General features: G+C 46.7%; 1 protein-coding gene across 2 annotated transcripts in view; it reads right to left on the bottom strand.

Annotated features, from left to right (window-relative positions):
* Positions 1-26,368, bottom strand: part of LOC119970555 (xanthine dehydrogenase/oxidase-like) — a 225,224-nt gene that overhangs the window by 166,465 nt on the left and 32,391 nt on the right. For both annotated transcript variants that reach the window (XM_038805371.1, XM_038805370.1), the window contains 2 exons: positions 11,176-11,277; positions 3,117-3,286 (listed from right to left, as the gene is read on the bottom strand). In XM_038805371.1, the coding sequence (XP_038661299.1) occupies positions 3,117-3,286; positions 11,176-11,275 (270 nt within the window). In that variant the 5' untranslated portion in view covers positions 11,276-11,277. The remainder of the gene's footprint in view (positions 1-3,116; positions 3,287-11,175; positions 11,278-26,368) is intronic.

The raw sequence follows: 26,368 nt of genomic DNA, 5'->3' as shown, positions 1-26,368 counted from the left end.
GACCTGGACCAAGGACTGGGTGGAGTTGGTGACCAGGCGACGGTACTACAGGAGGGAAAGGGTGGCTCACTTGAACTGAGCAATTTGAAGATCGTGAAGAAATATCTTTGAGGATTGTTGGTGTCTTTATTGCGCTGGTGACTGTTTAATGTTTTAGGTTTGGAGTCCAAGCAAATTGTTGGTGCCTTTTCTTACTGTTTCTTGTTTATGTTTAATATTCGGAAGATGCGAGCTTGCTATTTTACGTTTGCTGTTTACTGTTTAGTGCCCGCAGGCTGTGGGCCTGTTTGCTACAACTCCTTTTGCTCTGTGGCCTGGAGTCCGGAAACACTGCCAGTGCTGGAGAGAGGGAAGGGGTGCTGTCCCGCTCTTCCGCCATGCTCCGTGTTGGTGTATTGTTCTACTCAACCGAGCGACTTTCCACTGATGCGGGTATACTACTGGAGCAGCCATGGGGGGAGGGGGGGGGGGGGGGGGGTTAGTTCTTATCCTGTTCACCATTTACTGTTTGATGTACTGTTGCCTGTTTCTTATTTAATGTCTTGAGGCCATGTGTTTGCCCTCTGTGGGAGTCAGAAAGGGGTGCTCTCGCTCTTCTGCCATGCTCTGCACCAGTGTGACTTTGCGGTTTGTCTACTGCTGGGAGCTGTAGGAGGGGGAGGGAGTGCCAGGTTACATAGAAGTCATGACGGGAGTATTCAGTTGGGGGGGGGGGGGAGATAGTCATCAGGCACTGGGTTGGCCTTCAGTGCTTCCTCCTGGATGGTGCCCATAGGGCTCTGTGGAGAGAGCGCCAGGGGCCTCTGAGTCGTTTGGCTTTGCCAGCCCTGGTGGCTCCCCATTGTCTGCACCATGGTATTGATGCCCTCAGCAATGTTCCTCAGTGACTGGGCCGTGTTCTACAGTGCCACGCCACTGCCCTGCTGCATCTGGAACACATCACATTCCCGTAACAGCCTCCCCGAACAGGCGCCGGAATGTGGCGTCTAGGGGCTTTTCACAGTAACTTCATTGAAGCCTACTCGTGACAATAAGCGATTTTCATTTTCATTTTCATTCCTCAGCAACTGGGACATGCTCTGGATTGTCTCGGCAATGTCCCCTTGCAAACGGAACTTGCCCCTTGGTGACTGGGACATGATGTCGAGGCCCTCAGCCATGGCCATCACAGACTTGAGCCATGCCTTCTACACCAACACTCAAGTGCTGACGTCAGTGCTCCAGAACTTCTACTGCAGTCACCATCCTAGCTGTGTTGGCCTCAGTGCCACGCATTCCTGGCACCATCTCCTGCGCCTGTAGCCTTTGGGACTCCTCCAATTGACTATGGACTCACTGGAGTAGCGCTGATATCTCCTCTTGAATCTCACAGCCATGCCCTAGTGTTGCATCAGCTCTGGGGGAACCTTGTCCAGAGGCTCGGCATCTGACTGGGACTAAGCTGAGTCCTGGGATCCAGTAGACCTACAACTGCTAACTCCTTTGGATGTTCTTGCTTCCATCTGATGTGCATCAGCAGCTGTGTGGTGCTCACCAGATTGTGCTCCAGAAGCCTGTCCACTAATGTTGGCCACCGAGGTGTGTGTCTCTGCACTAGTGCAAGGTGGGGATTACAGTTGTGATGGTGTTCTCCTCCGAGATGTTTTCTCTTTGTTGGTATGGGGGTCAGGACCACCCAGGATGACCCGGCCCCATCAGGTGGAGATCCTTTTGGACTTATGGATGTTGTTAGGAAAGTTATGAAGGGTTACTTATAGAATATTGTATCTGTGGGATTATTGGTGTTGATAATTGTTAAGATGCTTCCTGTGGGTTTATAAAAAGTGTAAACTGGATTCATAAATAAACATGGTTTTGTTTTTAAAATACGTTAGATCTCTGTTGCATCACACCTGTACAGTAGACCCTTGTGCTCCCCATAACCACAATCTATTAAAAGTCGTGGGTCAGAGCCCAACAAATCATGTCCACATGTTTTGGGCATGCCCAAAGGTTAGAGGGTTTTGCTAAGGCAATGTCCACTGTATTAAAAACACGGGTGGTGCTGAGTCTGGAGGTGGCGATCATTGGAATGTCGGAAGAGCCGGGGGTTCAGGGGGCGAAAGAGGCCGACGTCCTGGCCTTTGCCTCCCTGGTAGCCTAGAGACAGATCTTGTTAATGTGGAGGGACTCGAAGCCCCCACGTGTAGAGACCTGGGTTAGTGACATGGCTGGGTTACTCAGTCTCAAAAAGATAAAGTTCGCCTTAAGAGGGTCAATGGTTGGGTTCACCCGGAGGTGGCAGCCGTTCGTCGACTTTCTCGGGGAAAATTAAAATGTCAGCAGATGCAGTATTCCAAGGGGGGTGGGGATTGTTGTTTTATGGTTGGGGTAAGTGAAGATTGGGATGGGGGTGGAAATGTTTATTATACCATGTTTATGTCATTGTTATTATGATAAAAACTTTCAAATACCTGAATAAAAAAATATTTAAAATAAAAATAAAGTCATGGGTCAGGTGAACTCCATGATATACTTCGGAGTTTTCTAAACCCTGGCCCATAACAAGATGAAAAAATCTCTTTACCCTCTCGGGCACATAACCACTATTAACCTCACTGGCTCAGTATTCTGAAAAAAAAACTTGATGGAGTTATGGAGTTTTTGATGCTGTCTGACCACAAAATCGACTTCCTACCCAATTTATTTGTTTATTTTTACAAAGTTGCTCTTGCTGCTCCAAAGTAGAATACATCTTCTTCATTAATTGTATAAGCCTAAATATATATCTCCTTTGTCATCAAAACAGGTTTCTATAGCACCACGTTGATAACATGCCAGGCTAAAATGGTTCAATTTTTGTTTGCGCCACTGAAAATATTTAAGTAAGAAGTCTTACATCACCAGGTTAAAGTCAAACAGGTTTGTTTCAAATCACTAGCTTTCGGAGCACAGCTCCTTCATCAGGTACATTCACCCGAGAAAGGAGCTGTGCTCTGAAAGCTAGTGATTTGAAACAAACCTGTTGGGCTTTAACCTAGTGTTGTAAGACTTCTTACTGTGCTCCAGTAAGTAAAGGTATATTGCCCACTAAACAGATGCACTCTGAATAACAAACATAGTAGTCATCGGCTTACTGAATTCATTGACTTGATGATTCTTTTTTCTGGTTTCACAGGGTCATCATATTCAATCACCACAACACAACAGCCGCAGCCTCCTTCATCACACATGGTCTTTGTTCCACACAGGTGCAGAATGGAGCGCAAGTATTCAGCCAGAGACATCTGTGGGTCTTCATCTTTCACTGTTTGAGATGTTCAGAAAATATACACAATAAGTCAGAACTGGGAAAAGAAAACTTGCTAAACTTTAAAAAAGGTACAGAAGAAGATGTTCAATATATAGATTTATGTGACCGCATACCTTTTGAGTGCAAATGTAACTGGTAATCTATGATTTTAAGAGTCTAAAGCATAAAAGCAGGCCATTTTGTTTCAGCTTGCCCATGCTGGAGTCTATGCTCCACATGAGAGGGTTCTTATTTCATTCATGAATTTGTGGGGTGTGGGCATGACTGACAAGACCATGCCAGTATTTATTGCCCAACAACAATTCCCCTCAACAAGGAGGTGGTGAGCCACCTTCTTGAACCACCGCAGTCCATGTGGTGAGGTACACCCAGTGAGGTTAGGAATAGAGTTCCAGGATTTTGACTCAGTGATGGTGTCGCGTTTAAGTCTTCTTGGAGCTGCACTCGTCCACACAAGGGGAGAGTATTCCATCATACTCCTGACGAGTGTCTTGTAGATGGTAAACAGGCTTGGGGAATCAGGAGGTGAATTACTCACCACAGGATTCCCAGCCTCTGACCTACTCTTGTCGCCATAGTATTAATATGGCTAGTCCAGTTCAGTTTCTGGTCAATGGTAGCCCCCAAGGTAATTCAGCAATGGTAATACATACATAGATCCATAGAAGATAGGAGCAGGAGGCGGACTTTTGGCCCTTCCATGCTCCGCATTTATCACGATCATGGCTGATCATCCAACTCAATAGCCGAATCCTGCTATCTCTCCATAATCTTTGATCCCATTCGCCCCAAGTGCTATATCTAGCCGTCTCTTGAATATATTCAGTGTTTAGCATCAACTGCTTCCTGTGGTAATGAATTCCACAGGCTCACCGCTCTTTGGGTGAAGAAATGGCTCCTCATCTCTGCCTGAAATAGTTTACCCTGAATCCTCAGACTGTGACCTCTGGTTCTGGACACACCCATCATCGGGAACATCATCCCTGCATCTACCCTGTCTAGTACTGTTAGAATTTTATAAGTCTCTGTGAGATCCTCCCTCGTTCTTCTGAATCCAACGAGAACAATCCTAACCTAGTCAATCTTTCCTCGTATGACAGTCCCGCCATCCCAAGAATCAGTCTGGTCAACCTTTGCTGCACTCACTTGAGAGCAAAAGCATCCTTCCTCAGAAATGGAGACCACAAATGCACACAATATTCTAGGTGTGGCCTCACCAAGGCACTGTATAATTGCAACAACACATCACAGCTCCTGTACACCTAGGGCAACATGGCTGCATAGCGGTTAGCACTATGGTTCACTATGTCTGTGTGGGTTTCCTCCGGGTGTTCCGGTTTCCTCCCACAAGTCCCAAAATACGTTCTATTAGGTACTTTGGACATTCTGAATTCTCCCTCTGTGTACCTGAACAGGTGCCGGAATGTGGCAACTAGGGGCTTTTCACAGTAACTTCATTGCAGTGTTAATGTAAGCCTACTTGTGTCAATAAAGATTATTATTATTACACGCAACCTCTCGCAATGAAGGCCAACATACCATTAGCCTTCTTTACCGCCTACTGCACCTGCATGCTTAACTTCAGCGACTGGTGCACAAGGACACAAATGATCCCCATGCACACACCCCTCTCCCAATTTACAACCGTTCAGGCAGTAATCTGCCTTCCTGTTTTTGCTTCCAAAGTGAATAACTTCACACTTATCCAAATTATACTGCATCTGCCATTGATTTGCCCACTCGCCCAACTTGTCCAAATCATGCTGTAGGATCACTGCATCCTCGTCACAATTCACCCTCCCACCCAACTTGGTGTCATCTGCAAACTTTGAGATGTTAATTTTGTTCCCTCATTCAAATCATGAATATATATTGTGAATAGCTGGGGTCCCAGCCCCGATCCCTGTGGCACCCCACTAGTTACTGCCTGCCAATTTGAAAAGGCCCCATTAATTCCTACTCTTTGTTTCCTCTCTGCCAACCAGTTTTCTATCCACCTCAATACACTTCCCCCCGAATCCTATGCGCTTTAATCGTGTACAATAATCTCTTGTGTGGGACTTTGTCAAACGCCTTCTGAAAGTCTAACATCGACTGGCTCCCCCTTGTCAACTGTACTAGTTACATCTTCAAAGAATTCCAACAGATTTGCCGTTGAATGTCAAAGGGCAATGGTTAGGACCTCTCTTGTTGGACATGGTCATTGCCTGTCATTCGTGTGGTGTGAATGTTATTTGCCACTTGTAAGCCTAAGCCTGGAACTCCTGCAGTGATGTCCTGGAACTCAAATGATTCACCTCCAACCACCACCATCTTTCTTTGTGCTAGGTACGACTCCAATCAGTGCAGTTATCCCCCTGATTCCCATTGACTCCAGTTTTATGAGAGCTATTTCATGCCACACAACACAAGGTCTTGATGCAAAGAGCAGTTATTATCGTCTGACCTCTCGAATTCAGCCCTTTTGTCTACGCTTGGGCCAAGGATATAATCAGGTCAGAAGTCAAGTGGCTTTAGAGGGTGGACACTCTTACCAATACTGTAGACTGGTGAGGGAGAGGTCAAGTAGGTTTTCCCACCTTCTTGGTTCTTTCCCTACCTCCCACAGCCCCATCCTGGCAGATCAGGACTCAGCCAGCTCCTTCAGTAGGTATGCTACCGTGCCACTCTTGGTGCTGGACATTGAAGTCTCCCACCCTGAGTGCATTGTGTGTCCTTGCTACCCTCAGTTCTTCTTTCAAGTAATGTTCAACATGGAGGACCACTGATTGATTAGCTAAAGGATTGGATTGGATTGGATTTGTTTATTGTCATATGTACCGAGGTACCCTACACCCCAAATTTGATGCCACCTGCAAATGTTGAAATTGTACTCTCAGTTCCAGAATCAAAATTGTTGCTGTAAATTGCGATCCCAGCACTTATGATCATCTCTTCCTACCTTTCGCCAGTCCAAGTAATGCTTTACCTCTGCTCTCTTTTTAAAGAAAATATCAATCTGTCGCACACATAATGGATTCTTAGTCTGTTCTTTCACAATTATTCAAGAAATGAAATGAAAATTGCTTATTGTCACAAGTAGGCTTCAATGAAGTTACTGTGAAAAGCCCCTCATCGCCACATTCCGGCGCCTCTTCGGGGAGGCTGGTACGGGAATTGAACCGTGCTGCTAGCCTGCCTTGGTCTGCTTTAAAAGCCAGCTATTTAACCCTGTGCTAAACCAGAGGGAGTGCCAAAAAGTACACTCATGCATTGATATCTAATAGAGTGTTTTCTTTACTGGATTAGATTCCTTGATAATGCCACCCATGTGTAGGTTTCAAAAATTCAGGGGCAGCACGAAGTGAACCTGTCTGATTTTCTAAACCACATGCACAAGAATTCCAATTTGTCACCCAGAAGACCCGAGGTTCAAGCTATTCAAAAGACGCCAGGGTCTGAAGTCAATGTTGCAAGGCCAACGTATTCTAACGAGGCTCAGTAACAAACAAGAGGTGAAGTGTCAGGAAGACAAAGATAAGGCAAGAGTTTAACTGAGCTGGTCAGGAAGAAAACAGCTGAGCTCAAGTGGAACATGACAGTGATAGACAAAGACATGACAGTCTCAAAATCAGTCTGCCAAAATAAACTCTGTAATACAGGGATATGATTTAATATCTGGAAGGAGACATTGCATAGGTCACCAGGGGTGGCAGACAGTATTAAAAAAATATGTAGCAGAAAAGCCTGCAGAATATATTATAGACCTGTTGAAGCCCAGGAGGAGAAACTCAAATACATCTGAATCAGTAAGAAAATTACCCTTGGCCAAAATCAAAAGGGATCTAAATATTTGGATCTTTACAGCAATCTGCAAAAAATATATATATTTTTTAACGAGGTCAAAAAGACATAACTCCTCAACTTAAACAATAAAGCACGGTCATAACGAGAAGTTTGAGATGACACCAACAGGAACAGAGGACAGCCAAAAGGCAAGCAGACACCAGTTTCAAATCCCTCCAACAATTCCAGAAAAGCACATAAATGCTGAAGAGCACACAGATTATAAAAATGGACTGCTTACTGCCACGATCAATTAGTTTTGCTGTGCTCAACTTGCAGCCTTTCCCTTGTAAAAGCCTGGCATGTTCATTTCCTGGCCATGGACACCCTGTTCTGACTCACAGCTGAGATTGCAGACCAACCTTCCCAGTGCTCTGCACCAATAATTAATTGTAGGGCCAGTCCACCCGCCCCTTCCATATCTTCGCCAGAACAATTTTAATTTGATGCAATGAAAATGAAGCTTCACCATGCTCCTGGTGTCAGAAAGTCACATTATTCTCTATTGCACTATAGACCACAAGAGGCATGCATCCTGGAGTGAGTTCAGGCACTAATACACATGTTGAATCAGCCTGTATGCAATTCAAAATATTCACACACCCAGGTTGTGAAAAGTTATACTGGCGCAATACGCAACTGTACTTAGCCTGTATGCAAACTGTCCTCAGGAATTACATCTTCAAATGTGAATGAGGACCTACAATGATGGATCTCCACGGGAGGGAAATTTAATCATAAAACTGCAGCCATCTCCTGCCAGGTAGAAAATAAGCTTAAATGGAAGGTCACCTCAGAGGCTTCTGCTGTCATCAAACAAGACGTTTTCCTTTTAGGATAGGATTAAAGTGCCAGAGAAAGGTTGTTAAAGCAGACAGATTGATGGCTATGCAGCGGCAGTAGCTCAAATGGAGAAATCATGATGACCCAATCTCAAAACAAATCTGAAAGCCAATAAAACTAAACACTTGATTCAAAATGGCCGTTGGGAAAGATTTAACAATACTTAAACTTGGAAAAATATAAAAGAAGAAACTGAAAGACGTAGAAGCTGGTCAGTGACAGGATTCAAGAAGAGAGCGTCTCAAAAGAAAGATAAACCCTCTTGGAGACCAAAAATTAGATGGATGGGAAATGCCCACCCATCCAGCCCCGTAACGCAGAATTCGACTGTTGTCCTCAGACAGTTGTTGCCTTAGGATCACAACTAGGCCAAACTGGGAGAACTGAACAGGCTTTTTCTTAATCAGTTGGGTTTTTCTTGCAAATTTGACATAGGCTTGAAGCGCAGCAGAACATTTTGTCAAAGTCGCATATGGAAACAGACACAAGGAGAGTATACCTATCCCACACGACCTGAAGCGATTCAATAAAGCAGTTAACCACCTTCTCAATGCCAATTAGGGATGAGTGATGAATGCTGGCCTATCCAGCGACACGCACAACAAATATTTTTTTAAATGGCACAGTAAATACAAAGGGTCGCAACCATATCCTTGTATAGGAAATGGCATAACAGCTAAGTGTCAGACAGGCAGAGCCATGTCATATTGTTGCATACAAATGGAAAAGCAGGGAGAGCTGCTCATGCAATTCGATATAGTGGTCAACAAGCCTGCAGAAAACAAACAGATTTAGCACTTTTTTAGCTAGTCCGAATCTAATATGGACACCTGAAATCTACCAAGGCGTGGAATCTAACCCCCTCATCTTGGGGATCTTGGGCAAGCGCCATTCAGTGCTGGTCTCCATAAATGGAGAACAGACAGAACGGCGCTCGTGGGCCTCCCAGGGAATTAGAGACCCCCGGGTGCTTGCCCTTTGGGCAGAGTGGCACCCTGGTACTACTGGTGCCACCCATGCACCTTGGCATTGTCAGCCTGGCACTGCCAAGGTGCCCGGGTAGCAATGCCTGAAGGCAGGAGCACAGCCAGGTTGGCAGTGCCATGGTGCCATGCTGGCATTATTGCCCTGACGGGGATCGTGCCCGAGGATGCCCTGTGCGGGTGCAAGAGAGCCTGAGGATCCCGTGAGGTGAATTGTGGTTTTTGGGGTAGTTCGGGGGTCACGTCGATGGGGGTCGAGAAATCTGGACACCATTTAAAAATGGTGGCGGGATGCCTACATCATTGATGCCTGTTATGTGACTTTGGAACATCTGAGGGAACCACCAGTTGTACTTGGTCATAAATTCCCTTCACTGAGTTCAGTCACTTCTCCCGACCAAACCAGCCCATACAAATTCTTGAATCTTCTTCAATCTAGAGGAAATCTCCAAACCCCATATATTCCCTCTCAACAACACAATTAATTCTTCTCCAAGACTACCCGTCTCCAACCCAATGTTTTACTCGCTGCTCTCGCACGGGGCATGGTAACGCAGTGGTTAGTACAGTTGCTTCACAGCTCTAGGGTCCCAGGTTCGATTCCCTGCTTGGGTCACTGTCTGTGCAGAGTTTGCACGTTCTCCTAGTGTCTGCGTGGGTTTCCTCCGGGTGCTTCGGTTTCCTCCCTCAGTCCAAAGATGTGCAGGTTAGGTGGATTGGCCACGCTAACTGCCCTTAGATTAGGTGAGGTTACTGGGTTATGTGGACAGGGTGGAGGTGTGGGCTTAAGTAGGGTACTCTTTCTAAGAGCTGGTTTCCGAGGCCAAATTAACTCCTTCTCCATTGTACATTCTATGATTCTATGAATGCTTCATTCCTGCATCTGTCACAACTAAAAACTGAATTCCTTCATAATCCCACTTCCATACACTCCAACCTTTTCAAACCTCAAGTTGGCCTGTACTGGGTCTCAATTACCCTTCACTTCCATTCTTATTGACCGACTGGATCTATTGCCGAATGCTCTGAATTTAAAATCCTCACCCTCTCATCCCTTTGTATACTTACCTTTTTTTTTTATAAATTTAGATTACCCAATTATTTTTTCCAATTAAGGGGCAATTTAGCGTGGCCAATCCACCTACTCTGCACATTTTTGGGTTGTGGGGGCGAAACCCACGCAGACACGGGGAGAATGTGCAAACTCCACACAGACAGTGACCCAGAGCCGGGATCGAACCTGGGACCTCAGCGCCGTGAGGCGGTTGCGCTAACCACTAGGCCACCGTGCTGCCCTCTTTGTATACTTACCTAATCCTATCTCTGCAACCTACTTTAGGTTTCCATATTCTTTTCACACTCTTCAGTCCTCAGCTTCACTTACTGGCCCAGCCATTAGTCACCTTAGTCAACCGCTGCGTCATGCCAGAACTGGGCTGAGATGCAGGCGATAAATCCCGGGAGAGACCTCTCCGGGGACTCCCGACAGATGGTGGGCAGGATCCAGTCTCGCATGGCTAAGTGAGTTTAAGAACTGGATCTAACGGCCACCCGGCATCTACCAACCTCGCTGAGGAGACCCCAGCCGGGTGCCATTCACTACTCGTCTCCATAAACTGGACCAGGTAAAACGGTATTGGGGGTGGGGGTCTCCAGGTGATCGGAAGCCAATGGGTGGTTGGCCTCCAGGCAGGGTGGCAGCCTAGCACTGCTGTTGCCACCTGAGTACCTTGGCAGTTCCACCCGGTGCCAGTTCAGGTAGCACGGCCAGGCTGGCAGTGCCAAGCAGGCATTTCGCCCATGCCAGGAATTGGTCCCAGGGGTGCCCTGGGTGAGTGAGTTTGCTGGAGGGAGGGAGTGGGGGGGGGGGGGGGGTCCGAGGGTTGCACTGGGGGCTCAAGAGATCAGGATGCCATCCACTCACAGGAGCTCCTCAGTGCAGGAAATGATGCTGAGTGTGGCCACAAGGGTCGTTCCCCATCAGGGCACTGAAGATAAGCAAGGGTGGCATTAGATTGCGGATTCATCAATAGTGCTACAAGTGCTGAGAACAACCCACCTAACCCCGTCAGAAACAACGCAATTCTTTGGGGTTAAATCGCATCCATAATCTCTGAAATGCTAAAAAACTGAACTCTTGCCCCATCTCCCTTCTTGCTGCAGCTTTAAAAACCTTTTTAGTCTCAACTTTAACCTCGTCTCCTTTAATTCTCTAAAAGATGCTGAGATTACCGTCATGTAAAACTCCATTCACTCGAACCACGAGACGTCCTGAAGCAGTGCCATCTTCTGCTGGGTCACGACGTTGTCCCTGGAGTGAGGTGGTCTCCATCTCTAAACACGGGAAGAAAAATCAATAATCAGAACAAAAGAATGAAAGTACCGGCTCAAAGTATGAAAAACCTCACAGAAACAAAGTAAGCGCAAGTTTTCAAATCTTTCGACTTGTTAATTTTACATCACATTATCTTGCACAGCCTGTTCTTGGCTTGATTTATAAACACAAGTTGAATTGAGTGATGCTGCACTACTGATATGCATGTTTGCACACAGCTGCAGAGACAGGTGTCATGCTAATACCAACATCTCCTATTCTGAATTTCAAAGTAATTCTTATATTTTAAAACTGCACACAAAAGGTTAAAATATGGCTGCCTGAGGATCACTTTACTTCTTCTGTGGGTTAAAACCACTCTCCTATCGCATGGGGAAACAAAAGGAACATTCCAGACAGATGTGGATCAATGCCCTTTCCTGAAACCAATCCAAAAGATTATCAAATTGAATGGGCATTTGAAAACAAAGACAGTAACTGTTGATGTGTTGGGTGCTCTGGATCCTCGAAACACATACAGACCACCAACACCTAAAATAGTACAACACTATTTTATTAAACTATAAACTGCTGAACATACTATGACTGTGGGCTACACAATGTTAGATTAACTAAAGACCTGTGCCTGTCTTAACCAGTCGAATCACTCAGCACGTGGTGAGAATCTGTGCTGTAAACTATAAGCTCTTGTGCTTCTGAAAGGCTGCATCCCGAATGAGCGGGAAAACTGATGCCCTCTGTCTTTATAGTGAGTGTGCTCTAACTGGTGATTGGCTGCGGTGTTTATGCGTGTTGATTGGTCCTATTGTATGTCCATCAGTGTGTGTGTCTGCACCATGATATATTGGTGTATATTATGACAACTGTCTCAAAACCTTACGATGTTAAACCACAACACAGGATGCTGGAATCAACATGAACACCTCCACTATTTGGAAAAGGACTTAGATTTGTAGACAGTCACATGATATGGCAGCCATTTTCAAAAATCAGCACAGATTGTTTGCAGGCAGTTCCACCAAAGCCAAACTAACTTCAAGTATTTAGGCAGCTATGGCAATTGACAGCAATATTTTGTGGTGGGAGATACCAACAGGCCGAAGGACTCTCCCCACCCCCTCCCTCCCCTCAACCTGCTCCAAATTAAGAGGCCACTAGAGAATCAACCTCCTGGAAAACTGACAGCAAGAAACCCCTCAGCCTGCTGAGAATCCTTTGTTTGACAAGATCCTCACTTCAACTTCAAAACACCAACTTCCTTCAGAAACCAGGCCTGCATCACCAGGAATTGTAAAGCAAAGATGAAGTTCACCATGATTTGCATATGTGTATTATTTTTACCTGTGACCAATCTAGGGGTGTGTGTATGTGGGAATTAATGTGAGACTGTGCGGTTTAAATTTGAGGTAAGTGTGAGAATAAATAACCTTTTATTAAAACTCACAAAAGCTTGCTGCTGAATTATGTAACAGAGATGCACACTCAAAGACCCAAGAAAAGACACACGTCCTTCCTGCAAAACATTCTGATCTTGAGTAGAAACGAACACAAATACCATCCCTGACACAGGGCTACAATACTGGAGCATTGCATTATCCTGCTGCCATTTTCCTTCTTGAAAAGCACAATATTAAATCTAAGTTCTTGCTGTTATTCCAACCTATTTTTATTGCTGAGACCTAGAGTGTAACCTTGTAACACTAGCCATATGAGGTTACTTGCATTAAACAGTATTGTCAGACTAAATGCATTCATATTTGGTTAACAAAATGTTATGTTTTCTTGAGATTTTAATACTTTAGTGGATGACAACCTTTCAATGCTCATAATCTCGCAAAATAAAACAGTGTCCATCAAAAAGAAATCGGCTAGATTTTCATCATTGCAGGATCTGGGTAATACTCAGCATGCCATAATAGTAGAGAGGGAAAAAAGGGTAATCCCAGTGAAACGTAACCAGTCTTAATGAGGTGTAAATTAGATTGATCAGAACTAGAATGGTAAATTGGTGAGGTAGGGAGCTTACACTGCACTCCGCTTGAACAGAAGGGTCTGCGGTGATCTTGTGGATAGCACGAAGACCAATACCAGCAAATTGTTCCTTACAGGATTCCCCTACACCCACTCCCTGGTTTACCTGGTCATAGCACTGATATTCACAATTTCCTGCCCTGCTTCCCAATGTTGTACGTGAACTTCAATTTATTATTGGAGCTTAGTCCAGCAAAAACAAAGCTAATTGGAGAATTTCTCAGTACTCTCCCAGTCCAATGTACCCTGACATCAGAGCTACCAATCATCCACAATCAAAGATACAATAGGTAAGAGAAGCTGACTGGTGACTTAATTGAGGTCTTAGTGATGTTGGGGTTAAGAGGGTAGACAGGCAGACATAGAGGAGACTTGTGGGGAATTCAAAAACTGAGGCCCACAAATATACAAGTCACTAAAAATTCAAATAGGGAAATCGAGAAAATCTTCTTTACCCAGAGAGTTGGAAGAAAGTGGAAAACACCATGACAAGGAGTAGTTGAGGCAAATAACAAAGATGCACTTAAGAGGAAACTCAATAAGAAGATGAAGGAGGAAAGAAGAGAAGGGAATGCTAACAGGGTTTGATGAACTGGATGAGAGGCGGCAATATGGAGCATAAATATGAATTGGACTCACATGCTCGTTTCTGGATGCTGTTTGACACTATGGGTGGGATATTCAATGCAACCTGCTGCATGTTTTGCAGCGGCAGAACCAACCCGCCATTGGCCAGCATGGGATCTACTGGTCCTGCCATAGTCAAGAGGGTGGTCCATTGAATGCATCCCTCGCCACTCGGAAACCCGCAGTAGAGGTGTGCCATCAGCAGGACCAGAAGATCCTGCCAGCGTGAATGATGGGCAAGTTCCAACCTATGTTTTGAACTTTGCAAGCACGAGCTGGTTGGGTACGGTCAGTCCTCAGTCGCAGTTGCAAACAGTCAAAGGGACATGTTACTTGATACACTCTTCCAGTATCTGTTCCCTGTAAGAAAACTATTCAAGATGTCCTATGCTGTTCTTGTTCATGTATTTGCTTTGTTTGGCCCCTTGTTCTGTGCTGTAACCAATCATTGTTTGTCGATGTACCATTTGTCAATGAACTCTGTCGACTGTTCTCTTTTTGTCTACTATGTACCTACTGGCCGCAGAAAAATACTTTTCACTGTACATCGGTACATGTGGCAATAAATCAAATCAAATCAGTAACTGGGGCAAATGGCCTGCAGACTTGGCATCACACCATTCCATATGAACATATTGAAATTTATGTACCACATTACCCATTTATGTGGTTGGCAAATGTAGCCACCGAAGATGGACACTGGGCTAACAAAATGGAGAACTGCTGAGACTGCAGGGAGAAAGCAGTTTAGCCAGGACAAGCAGTCTGCAAAGACTAATTAGCATTCTGCACGTAGCAAAACTAGTTTATGACCAGGTGGAAGATCTCAACCAAAGGTGTTAATAGCAAAACGCTTTGCATAGTAATGAGGCAATCCAGATCTGGGCACACACAATAGCAACATTTGGTTTTGAATGGATACTTTGAGTGGACGCCCAGACAAAACGGCACCAGAAGTATCCATCACAAAAGACCCTAGAGACCGCCCCACCCATCGAGAAGAGACCCTCAGATTGGGGGATTTGTGAGACATCGATTGGGAAATGATCCAATCAATGCATGGCAGGTAAAGCCCGCCCCGAAAAGGCACGGACATTGGGGGACCCTATAAAGATAGACCCCGCACATGGTTCTGTCTGTTCTTGCTCCGGCTTGCTGTTGTGCTCCGGCTCCGTTGCTGTTTTGTGCTCCGGCTTGGACTGCTGTTTTGACTTCGACCCAGATCTGCTGTTGTATCCTGACTCCGACTCCAGCCGTTGATCCTGTCTTCCATCACCAGCCGTTGAGCACCAGCCATCGTTCGGTAAGTCCCAAAACGACGCTCGCTACGTGAACTGATACAGTATTCGACTAGTAACGAACAGAAGGTGCAGCCCAGAAAGGAACAAAGGCCTTGTCCCCTGACCTTGCTGGTTCCTACTTAGATCAGTATTTAGTCGTTTAATAGTAGAAATAGGTATTAGTCTTTAGCGTGTGTATGCGTATTTATTATATTTGTATAATAAATATTGATCGTTGGAACTTACTAATCGGTGTATAGTTTTATTACTTTGAACCTGACCTTGAGATACTTGTGAGGTGTTTATATACGACACCTGGCGACTCAGAGCTGAAATTACACATACAGAGCCATAGCAGTGTTAAGCACACGGCCTTTAAACGGAGGCGTGTTAATACACTCCAATAAACGCGTAATACACTCAAGTAAAACGTGCAACATTTAGTGGCGACATCCTGACGGGACGCGGTTACAAGTGGCACCCCCACTCCGTCGAGGACCCTGAAATTTGAATTAGAAATCTGGTAAAGAAAAAGGAAAGAAATCACAAGTATTCAAGGTGTTCAAACGAATAAACGTAATTCGGAAGTGTGTTTAGTGCATGCGTACTAACAGGGTTGTAAGGAAAACCTGAAAGCATTTTTGTTGCGACAAACTTTCGGTAGTTTTGTGAACGGAACATAGCGTAAGCCTTACCCGTTTCGTGAGACATAACCTCAACACCCCCTGTTCCAAATTAACGTGAGTCAGAGATAATGGCCATGCAGGCAATGGAACGCCTCATGAACCCAGAACGGTTTGTGGTCGCAGCGACCAGCAGTAGCCGAGTAGGTCAGTGTCCCGTGTGGGAGCTGGAACTCCGCAAGTATCTGCAAGGAAAGGGATGGCCCCTTTGGAAAGAATTCTGTTTGAATGAGGAGACAGGTCCCGGAAGTATAGGACATACTTGGTGGGAGAACCTCTCTCAAATTCATAAGAAGACCCTTAGCGAAGCACGCAAGCCGATGGCAATCGTGTCCTGTTTGGCACAATTGCGAGGCACAGAGGAGGTCGTTCAGACGCCACGGGCAGAATTAGAGGAGAGAAATCGAATGAGTAAAGTGGATGTCAGGGACATCGAGAAGGAAAATATGGATCTTAGAGGGAAGTTGGCAGAGAAAGGTAAAGAGGTGGATGATGCCAAGAGGGCACATCAGTCTTGTCTAGCCCATCTCAGCAGTTCCCAGACCCAGTACGAAAAGGCCTATCAGGACGTGCAACGTGCCGTCCTGATAAGAGAAGAATCAGAGAAGCAGGTAGAGGCTTTGCAGAGGCAATGCTCTGACCTTAAAGCAGCTTTAAGAGCACTCCATGCTGCCACCACAGAACAAAGACAGAGTACAGTAGACCATGCAAAATGCAGGAAGCAGATTGCGGAGCTGCAATCGCTGCTTTCAGTGCAGAATGGGTTCCAAAGCACCTTTGGAACGCAGTTAGATGAGGAGAATGCCCCCGACTGGAAAGAGTTAAGTGAGACAGCGCAGCGTTATGTTCAGGGAACATGTGCGCCAGCAGCGCAGCAAAAAAGACAAGCACCCCAACCCCCCACAGATCAGATAGTTACCGTACCAATGAATCCAGTCACCACCCAAAGGAAAGCGACCACAGAAGGCGCACCCGATATCACCTACACCACCCGCTTAACTGTAACCCAACTCAGGGACGCGTGTGAAAAGATCACTCCGTTTCTCCCCACCGCAGACCCCCACCAATTTTTCGCAAAAGTAAAGCAACAGGCAACCATGTACGGCCTGGACGAGAGAGAGCAGGTTAAACTCACGGTTCTGAGTTTAGACCAATCGGTAGTAGCAGCCCTCCCCGACCCACAGAACGTTGGCGGAGGCACCCTAGAGGAAATGCACACCTCCATTTTAGATGCCATAGGGTATAATCGAGGTGACCCAGTAGAAGGACTTAATAAGTGCCGACAGAAGAAAACCGAGCACCCCACAGCATTCGCAGGAAGACTGTGGATCCATTTTAACGCAGTTTTTGGCGATTTAAATAGAGCCCATTTGAACCGTGAAAATATGGTTAAATGGACGTGCACCATAATTTCCCATGCCACAGATGCAGGACAGAGTGCTTGCAACAGCTATGACCCCTCAGAAGAGGCCCATAATGAGAAGTGGGTCCTGAAAAGATTGTCCCGCGCTTGGGAGCAATCAATTCAGGGCAGAGGCAAGGTGAAATCCCCAGAAGCAGCTCAGGCTGCAGCAGACATACAGGCAGTGAGAGCGCACCAAAACCCCGCGTGGGTAAATGAAGGAAAGAACAGCCCTCCACAGAAGTCGCAGGAATGCTACAACTGTGGCCAGTTAGGACATTGGGCTAAGGAATGTAATGCACCCCAAAGATCACAGAGAGGCCAGCAGACAGGCACTCTGAATAGGAATAAAGCCAAACCAATCCATAGTATAGGGATCCAGTCAGGACAGACCAATGTGGACGGGACGGAATGACGGTGTTCGGGCTCCCCCACTTGGGTCTGTGACACTCTTTGGGATCAATCCGGAAGACCGGTAGTCACAGCGAAGGCTAGAGGGAAGCCCATAGAGTTACTTTGGGACACAGGAGGGTCCCGCACCACAATTAATTCCACCACCACGGCACAGGCAGACACGTGGCCGACCACCTCCACCATCACACTTAGCGGTTTCACAGGACACTCGTAGCAGGGACACATTACAGCACCCGTAGCAATCCAGCTAGCGAACATTTCCACCAAACACCCCGTCGTTCTAGTAAATCTTCCCCGGACAGCAGAACACATCTTAGGGATAGATTTTATGAATGCCCATAGCCTGTCGTTCGACCCAGTGAACCAGTGTGTCTGGTGAATGGCAAGATCGGACAGAGCACCCGCTACTCTCACAATAGGAGAGTACGCTAATAGGATTAGCGCAGTAGGAGACTATTCATTTGACCTGACTACACTAAACACGGACAGACAAGTAAAGGCAGTATTACACAAACATAGGACAGCATTTGCCAGTCACCGGCACGACTGCGGCAGAATGACTGGACAAATTCACGTTACCGGACCTGACCCCAGACCACAGAAACAGTACAGATTTCCCCTAGAAGCAGAGGGAGAAATAGAGAAAGTAATAGGTAGCTTATTGGAGCAAGGTGTGCTTAGAACAGTAGCCTCGACCAATAATGCCCCTATTTGGCCAGTGAGAAAGCCCGACGGATCATGGCGTCTGACCATCGATTATCGGGAGCTCAATAAAGTAACCCCAGCAGTAGCCCCCATGGTAGCAACAAGTCCCGAGACCATGCTCAAACAGGGACTCAACTCCAAATTTTTCACGGTATTGGACATTAGCAATGGCTTCTGGTCAATCCCATTGGCAAAGGTGTGCCAGTACAAATTTGCCTTCACTTTCAAAGCGCAACAGTATACGTGGACATGCCTTCCACAAGAATTCCACAATTCCCCCTCCATTTTCCACCGACAGCTGGCGAATGGTTTAGAGAAATTTTCCCGCCCCGAATGTCTGGTACAGTATGTGGACGACCTACTACTGCAGACAGACACAAAGGCAGAGCACATTACGCTTCTGGCCGAGCTCCTGGAACTTTTAACCTCAATTGGCTGTAAAGTTAACCCAAGAAAGGCCCAGATTTTGGAAAACAAAGTGATGTATTTGGGTACAGTCATCACACACGGCAAACGCGAGATCGAATTCAAAAGAATTGAATCGATTGTCAAATTGCCCCTTCCCCAGAATGTTTCAGCCCTCCGGTCGTTCTTAGAACGGGTTGGTTATTGTCGGAACCATATCGACGGATTTGCGACAAAGGCAGCCCCACTCTCAGACCTCCTTAAGAAAGGAGCCCCCTGGGAATGGCTTCCGCAGCATACAGAGGCTATGGAGGAGTTAAAGAAAGCCCTTAGCGCAGCACCCGCGCTACAAGTCCCAGACCACCTTTCCCCCTATGCAATAGAGGTAGCGAGCACAGATCTGACCCTCTCGGCCGTGTTACTTCAGGAACGGCACGAGCAGCTAAGACCAGTGGCTTATGCCTCCCGACTTTTAGACCCAGTGGAACAGGGATTTTCAGCCTGCGAGAGGCACCTCCTAGCAGTTTTCTGGGCAGTTCAGTACTTTTCTTACATTACCGGACTTCAACGTAAGTTGAAGGTGGTTTGTGAAGGGGCTGTTCTCGAGTGACAGCTTTACCCGAAACACTACTTATGTAGTGTCTCCCACCCATCCTCCTCCTCTAACCAAAAAAAAAAAAAAAGCTCTGTCCGTTGGATTGCTAAACTAATAAGTTTTTTATTTTTTTATTTTTCAGTAGTTGGGAAGTTAGTTCAGTGGGAATGGAGGCTAGGGCAGTTGAATGTTCCTCCTGCAGAATGTGGGAGGAAAGGGTCACCTCTCGTGTCCCTTCTGACTACATCTGCGGGAAGTGCACCCAACTCCAGCTCCTCGAGAGCCGCATTAGGGACCTGGAGCAACTTCGGATCATTCGGGAGGCGGAGGAGGTTATTGAGAGGAGTTATAGGGAGGTAGTCACACCTCAGGTAAAAGAAGAAAGTAGATGGGTTACCGTCAGGGGAGGCAGAGGGAACCGGCAGGCAGTGCAGGGATCCCCTGTGGTCGTTCCCCTCTATAACAAGTATACCGTTTTGGATACTGTTGAGGGGGACGACTTACCAGGGGTAAGCAATAGGGCGCAGGTCTCTGGCACAGAGTCTGTCCCTGTTGCTCAGAAGGGAAGGGAGAAGAGGAACAGAGCACTTGTCATTGGGGACTCCATAGTTAGAGAAACAGACAGGAGGTTCTGTGGGAACGAAAGAGACTCACGGTTGGTGTGTTGCCTCCCAGGTGCCAGGGTTCGTGATGTCTCTGATCGTGTTTTTGGGATCCTTAAGGGGGAGGGAGAGCAGCCCCAAGTCGTGGTCCACATAGGTACCAACGACATAGGTAGGAAGAGAGATGGGGATTTGAGACAGAAATTCAGGGAGCTAGGGGGGAAGCTGAGAGCTAGAACAAACAGAGTTGTTATCTCTGGGTTGTTACCCGTGCCACGTGCTAGCGAAGTAAGAAATAAGGAGAGAGAGGAGTTGAACACGTGGCTACAGGGATGGTGCAGGAGGGAGGGTTTTGGTTTCCTGGATAATTGGGGCTCATTCTGGGGTAGGTGGGACCACTACAAACAGGATGGTCTTCACCTGAACCAGAGGGGTACCAATATCCTGGGAGGGAGATTTGCTAGTGCTCTTCGGGGGGGTTTAAACTAATTCAGCAGGGGGATGGGAACCTAAATTGTAGTCCCAGTGTACAGGATGTTGAGAGTAGTGAGGTCAGGGATAGGGTTAAAAGTTCGAAAGAGGGCACCGGCAAGCAGGACGCTGGTTTGAAGTGTGTCTACTTCAACGCCAGGAGCATCCGGAATAAGGTGGGTGAGCTTGCAGCATGGGTTGGTACCTGGGATCTCGATGTTGTGGCGATTTCGGAGACATGGGTAGAGCAGGGACAGGAATGGTTGTTGCAGGTTCCAGGATTTAGATGTTTCTGTAAGAACAGAGAAGATGGTAAAAGGGGGGGGGGTGTGGCATTGTTAATCAAGGAAAGTATTACGGCGGTAGAAAGGACGCTTGAGGACTCGTCTACTGAGGCAGTATGGGCCGAGGTCAGGAACAGTAGAGGAGAGGTCACCCTGTTGGGAGTTGTCTATAGACCTCCGAATAGTCCCAGAGATGTAGAGGAAAGGATTGCAAAGATGCTTCTTGACAGGAGCGAGAGTAACAGGGTAGTTGTTATGGGGGACTTTAACTTTCCAAATATTGACTGGAAATACTATAGTTCGAGTACTATAGATGGGTCAGTTTTTGTGCAGTGTGTGCAGGAGGGTTTTCTGACACAGTATGTAGACAGGCCAACAAGGGGCGAGGCCACATTGGATTTGGTACTGGGTAATGAACCCGGCCAGGTGTTAGATTTAGATGTAGGTGAGCACTTTGGTGATAGTGATCACAACTCGGTTATGTTTACTTTAGCAATGGGCAGGGATAGGTATATACCGCAAGGCAAGAATTATAGCTGGGGGAAAGGCAATTATGATGCTATTCGGCAAGATTTAGGAGGTATAGGATGGGGAAGGAAACTGCAGGGGATGGGTACAATCGAAATGTGGAGCTTTTTCAAGGAACAGCTACTGCGTGTCCTTGATAAGTATGTACCAGTCAGGCAGGGAGGAAGTTGTCGAGCAAGGGAGCCGTGGTTTACTAAGGAAGTTGAAGCACTTGTCAAGAGGAAGAAGAAGGCTTATGTTAGGATGAGACATGAAGGCTCAGTTAGGGCACTTGAGAGTTACAAGTTAGCCAGGAAGGACCTAAAGGGAGAGTTAAGAAGAGCGAGGAGAGGACACGAAAAGTCGTTGGCGGATAGGATCAAGGAAAACCCTAAGGCTTTCTATAGGTATATCAGGAACAAAAGAATGACTCGAGTAAGATTAGGGCCAATCAAGGATAGTAGTGGAAAGTTGTGTGTGGAATCAGAGGAGATAGGGGAAGCATTAAATGGATATTTTTCGTCAGTGTTTACACTGGAGAAAGACAATGTTGTCGAGGAGAACACTCAGGTTCAGTCGACCAGGCTAGATGGAATTGAGGTTCAAAAGGAGGAGGTGTTAGCAATTTTAGAAAATGTCAAAATAGATAAGTCCCCTGGGCCAGATGGGATTTATCCTAGGATTCTCTGGGAAGCCAGGGAGGAGATTGCTGAGCCTTTGTCCTTGATCTTTATGTCGTCTTTGTCGACAGGAATAGTGCCGGAAGACTGGAGGATAGCAAATGTTGTCCCCTTGTTCAAGAAGGGGAGTAGAGACAACCCTGGTAATTATAGACCTGTGAGCCTTACTTCGGTTGTGGGTAAAATGTTGGAAAAGGTTATAAGAGATAGGGTTTATAATCATCTTGAAAAGAACAAGTTGATTAGCGATACTCAACACGGTTTTGTGAAGGGTAGGCCATGTCTCACAAACCTTATTGAGTTTTTTGAGAAGGTGACCAAACAGGTGGATCAGGGTAAAGCTGTTGATGTGGTGTATATGGATTTCAGTAAGGCGTTTGATAAGGTTCCCCACGGTAGGCTATTGCAAAAATAAGGAAGTATGGAATTGAAGGTGATTTAGCGGTTTGGATCAGTAATTGGCTAGCTGAAAGAAGACAGAGGGTGGTGGTTGATGGCAAATGTTCATCCTGGAGTTCAGTTACTAGTGGTGTACCGCAAGGATCTGTTTTGGGGCCACTGCTGTTTGTCATTTTTATAAATGACCTGGAAGAGGGTGTAGAAGGATGGGTTAGTAAATTTGCAGATGACACGAATGTCGGTGGAGTTGTGGATAGTGCTGAAGGATGTTATAGGATACAGAGGGACATAGATAAGCTGCAGAGCTGGGCTGAGAGGTGGCAGATGGAGTTTAATGCGGAAAAGTGTGAGGTGGTTCACTTTGGAAGGAGTAACAGGAATGCAGAGTACTGGGCTAATGGCAAGATTCTTGGTAGTGTAGATGAACAGAGAGATCTCGGCATCCAGGTACATAAATCCCTGAAAGTTGCCACCCAGGTTAATAGGGCTGTTAAGAAGGCATATGGTGTGCTAGCCTTTATAAGCAGGGGGATTGAGTTTCGGAACCACAAGGTCATGCTGCAGCTGTACATAACTCTGGTGCGGCCACACCTGGAGTACTGCGTGCAGTTCTGGTCACCACATTATAGGAAGGATGTGGAAGCTTTGGAAAGGGTTCAGAGGAGATTTACTAGGATGTTGCCTGGTATGGAGGGAAGGTCTTACGAGGAAAGGCTCAGGGAATTGAGGTTGTTTTCGTTAGAGAGGAGAAGGCTGAGAGGTGACTTAATAGAGACATATAAGATAGTCAGAGGGTTAGATAGGGTGGACAGTGAGAGTCTTTTTCCTCGGATGGTGATGACCAACACGAGGGGACATAGCTTTAAATTGAGGGGTGAGAGATATAGGACAGATGTCAGAGGCAGTTTCTTTACTCAGAGAGTAGTAGGGGTGTGGAACGCCCTGCCTGCAACAGTAGTAGACTCGCCAACTTTAAGGGTATTTAAGTGGTCACTGGATAGACATATGGATGAATATGGAATAGTGTAGGTCAGATAGGCTTCAGATGGTTTCACAGGTCGGCGCAACATCGAGGGCCGAAGGGCCCGTACTGCGCTGTAGTGTTCTATGTTCTATGTTCTAACCCCATCACTATTTTGACCGAGCACACCCCCACACAGTTACTCCTAGACGGTCGACTGAAGGACGGTTCAGTTAGCCAGATTAGGGCAGCTAGGTGGACACTACTCTTACAAGGACGGGACATTACAGTTAAACGGACCCGCACACACACATTTTTAGCCGACAACCTCCAATATCCAGGACAGCCCCATGACTGTGAAATTGTAGCACCCCGACACAACACAGGACCCTTCATAGTGAAGACACCCCCCAGGAAGATAGGGAACCCAAGACAAAGCCCCCAACACACAGACACGTGTGGACCACTACGGATATACGTGGACGGTTCATCCACGGTTTCAGAAGGTGAGCGTATCACGGGATGCGGCATCTATGTCGAGGACGCGCAGGGTCGCGCTCTCGAAGAAATAGCGTTAAAATTGCCAGGTCACTTAGGCGCGCAGGCAGCAGAGCTCGCGGCCATAGCGTACATAGTGGACCACCCCGATTCTTTCCCCAGCCCGGCGGACATATATTCGGACAGTCTATATGTCTGCAATAGTTTGACAGATTTTCTACCCCTGTGGAGGACACGAGGTTTTGTCTCCGCAGACGGGAAACCCCTTCCATCAGCCCCTTTACTCCGCCACATTTTAGATAAAGCAAAGGACAGAACCTTCGGCATTATAAAAGTCAGAAGCCACCATAGGTCATCCCCCCCTGGAAATGTAAAAGCCGACGCACTGGCTAAAGCAGGTTCCAGGCGAGGACACTTGTGGGCACCCCCAGCTAGCGCCCCTGTGAGCGCAGTTCAAGTCTCACAGACCGATATCAGGGATTTAGCTGAGGCACAGAAGCAGGAGGAGGATCTCAGGGAGATTTTTAAAGGCAACTTTGTGCCTCAGTTTGACAAATTTAGACACGCACTGACCACACATGAGGGTGTGATCATCAAGGACCAGCTTTATGTGGTCCCGCAGCAGGACAGGAATCAAATGATTGCTTTGTTCCATGACGGGCATGGACATCAAGGAATCGACACGACCACGAGGCACCTCAGGCAGCTCTGTTCGTGGCCTAACCTAAGGACAGATGTAACTCACTACATCGAGAATTGCCTTATTTGCGCCCAGAATAACCCGGAGAGGTATTCTAAAAAGGCACAGCTTCGGCATACTCGACCAGTTAATGGCCCCTGGACAAACCTCCAGATCGACTTTATAGGACCATTGCCCCCTTGTAGGAATGGCTATAAATACGTTCTGGTGGTAATCGATACCTTTACCAAATGGGTAGAGGCATTCCCCTCACGAACAAATACAGCTAAGACAGCTGCAAAGATCCTGACCCACCACATCTTCACGAGATGGGGTTTACCCAGAAGTATAGATTCGGACCAGGGATCTCACTTCACAGGACGTGTCATGAAGAACATCCTGACCATATTCGGCATCAAACAAAACTTTCATATTGCGTATCACCCACAGTCCAGCGGGATTGTAGAGCGCATGAATCGGACCCTAAAATCCGCACTTAGAAAAATGGTTCAAGAGAACAACTCAACATGGGATTCAGTGCTCCCATTTGCACTCATGTTTATCAGAAATACAGTTTCAACTTCCACAGGATACACACCACACACACTCATGACCGGACGCCCTATGAAAGGTACAGAATTCCTTTTAGGACTGGACATGACTAGCCCCGAAGTGACGGCCCTCGCACACGAAAAGACAGTTAAAGACCTAGTTGAGACTGTGAGGTCTGCACAGATCGCAGCCGCAGTTCAGCTAGGGAAACGGCGTAAACAAAGCACAGCATGCTTTAATAAGACCGTACACCCCACAGAATTCCAGGTTGGGCAACAGGTAATGCTATCTGTATACAACCCCAGCAGTTTTTTGGCACCAAAATATTCCGGCCCATATTCAATTTCGGATAAAATTAGCCCCTCAGTTTACAGGATAAAATATCCTAATGGAAAGACAGCGTGGTTCCATATTAACCAGCTAAAGGCATATGGAACACAGTCTAACCATGCACACCATGTCCTGCTAGACGCAGCAGAACACCTCGCCCCGCCCACTAGAGACACGTTTCCACCATCCCCCTCACAGACCAGTTCTTCATCGGACTCGCCCACGACTCCGCCCACTGACCACGACAGACCACGCCCCGAAACGCCCACAAGCTGCCGCAGCAGAGACAGCGATACAGACACTGACTCTGAGGACAGCCACAGCACACCACACTACAGCCCACACTGCAGCGACTATGACCCCGACTCCAGTGACCCCATGGAAGTCACTTACATTAAAAACCCAGACCCACCACCCGACCCCGACTACCCCGACAATACCCATTCACTTTTAGACCCAACACTCTGGCACAGGGACAATTCGTACCGACTTGTCCGCAACGACGAAAGTGACCCCCGGTCACATAATTCAAAGATTTCATGCCTGATCCACACAAGGGTGTGGGATCCGGGAGAGCAGGACGATACGGTGTCTGAATCCCGATACGGCAACCCCTTTGTGACCCTGTTCACAGAGACAGAGGAAAAGTGAGGTGCCCAGATGATGTAAAATAGGAACCGCTTGAGGGAAGCGATGTCCTTTCTGATGGAACCTGCATGTATGTTTTGTTTGTCAGTTTATGTTTGTTTGTATTTAATGTTATTGGTTCAGTTGGAGGCTGGACACCTTCTTTTCAGCTGAAAAGATTGTGACCACCTTGCACGCACTTTAGTTTGTCCGCAGATACCTCTGAGAACTTTCTATGGTGAGCAGCTCACCTTATCGGCTAAAATGTCTGAAGCCCAGCTCAATTTTCAAAAGGAGCATCTTGGCTCCTCCCTTGTTTTTAGGTGCCCCTCTATTCGGCGAATAGAGGCTGCAAATC

This window comes from Scyliorhinus canicula, chromosome 8 (assembly GCF_902713615.1).
Source record: "Scyliorhinus canicula chromosome 8, sScyCan1.1, whole genome shotgun sequence".
Lineage (NCBI taxonomy): Eukaryota > Metazoa > Chordata > Chondrichthyes > Carcharhiniformes > Scyliorhinidae > Scyliorhinus > Scyliorhinus canicula.
This window is presented reverse-complemented; position numbering and strand designations above follow the sequence as displayed.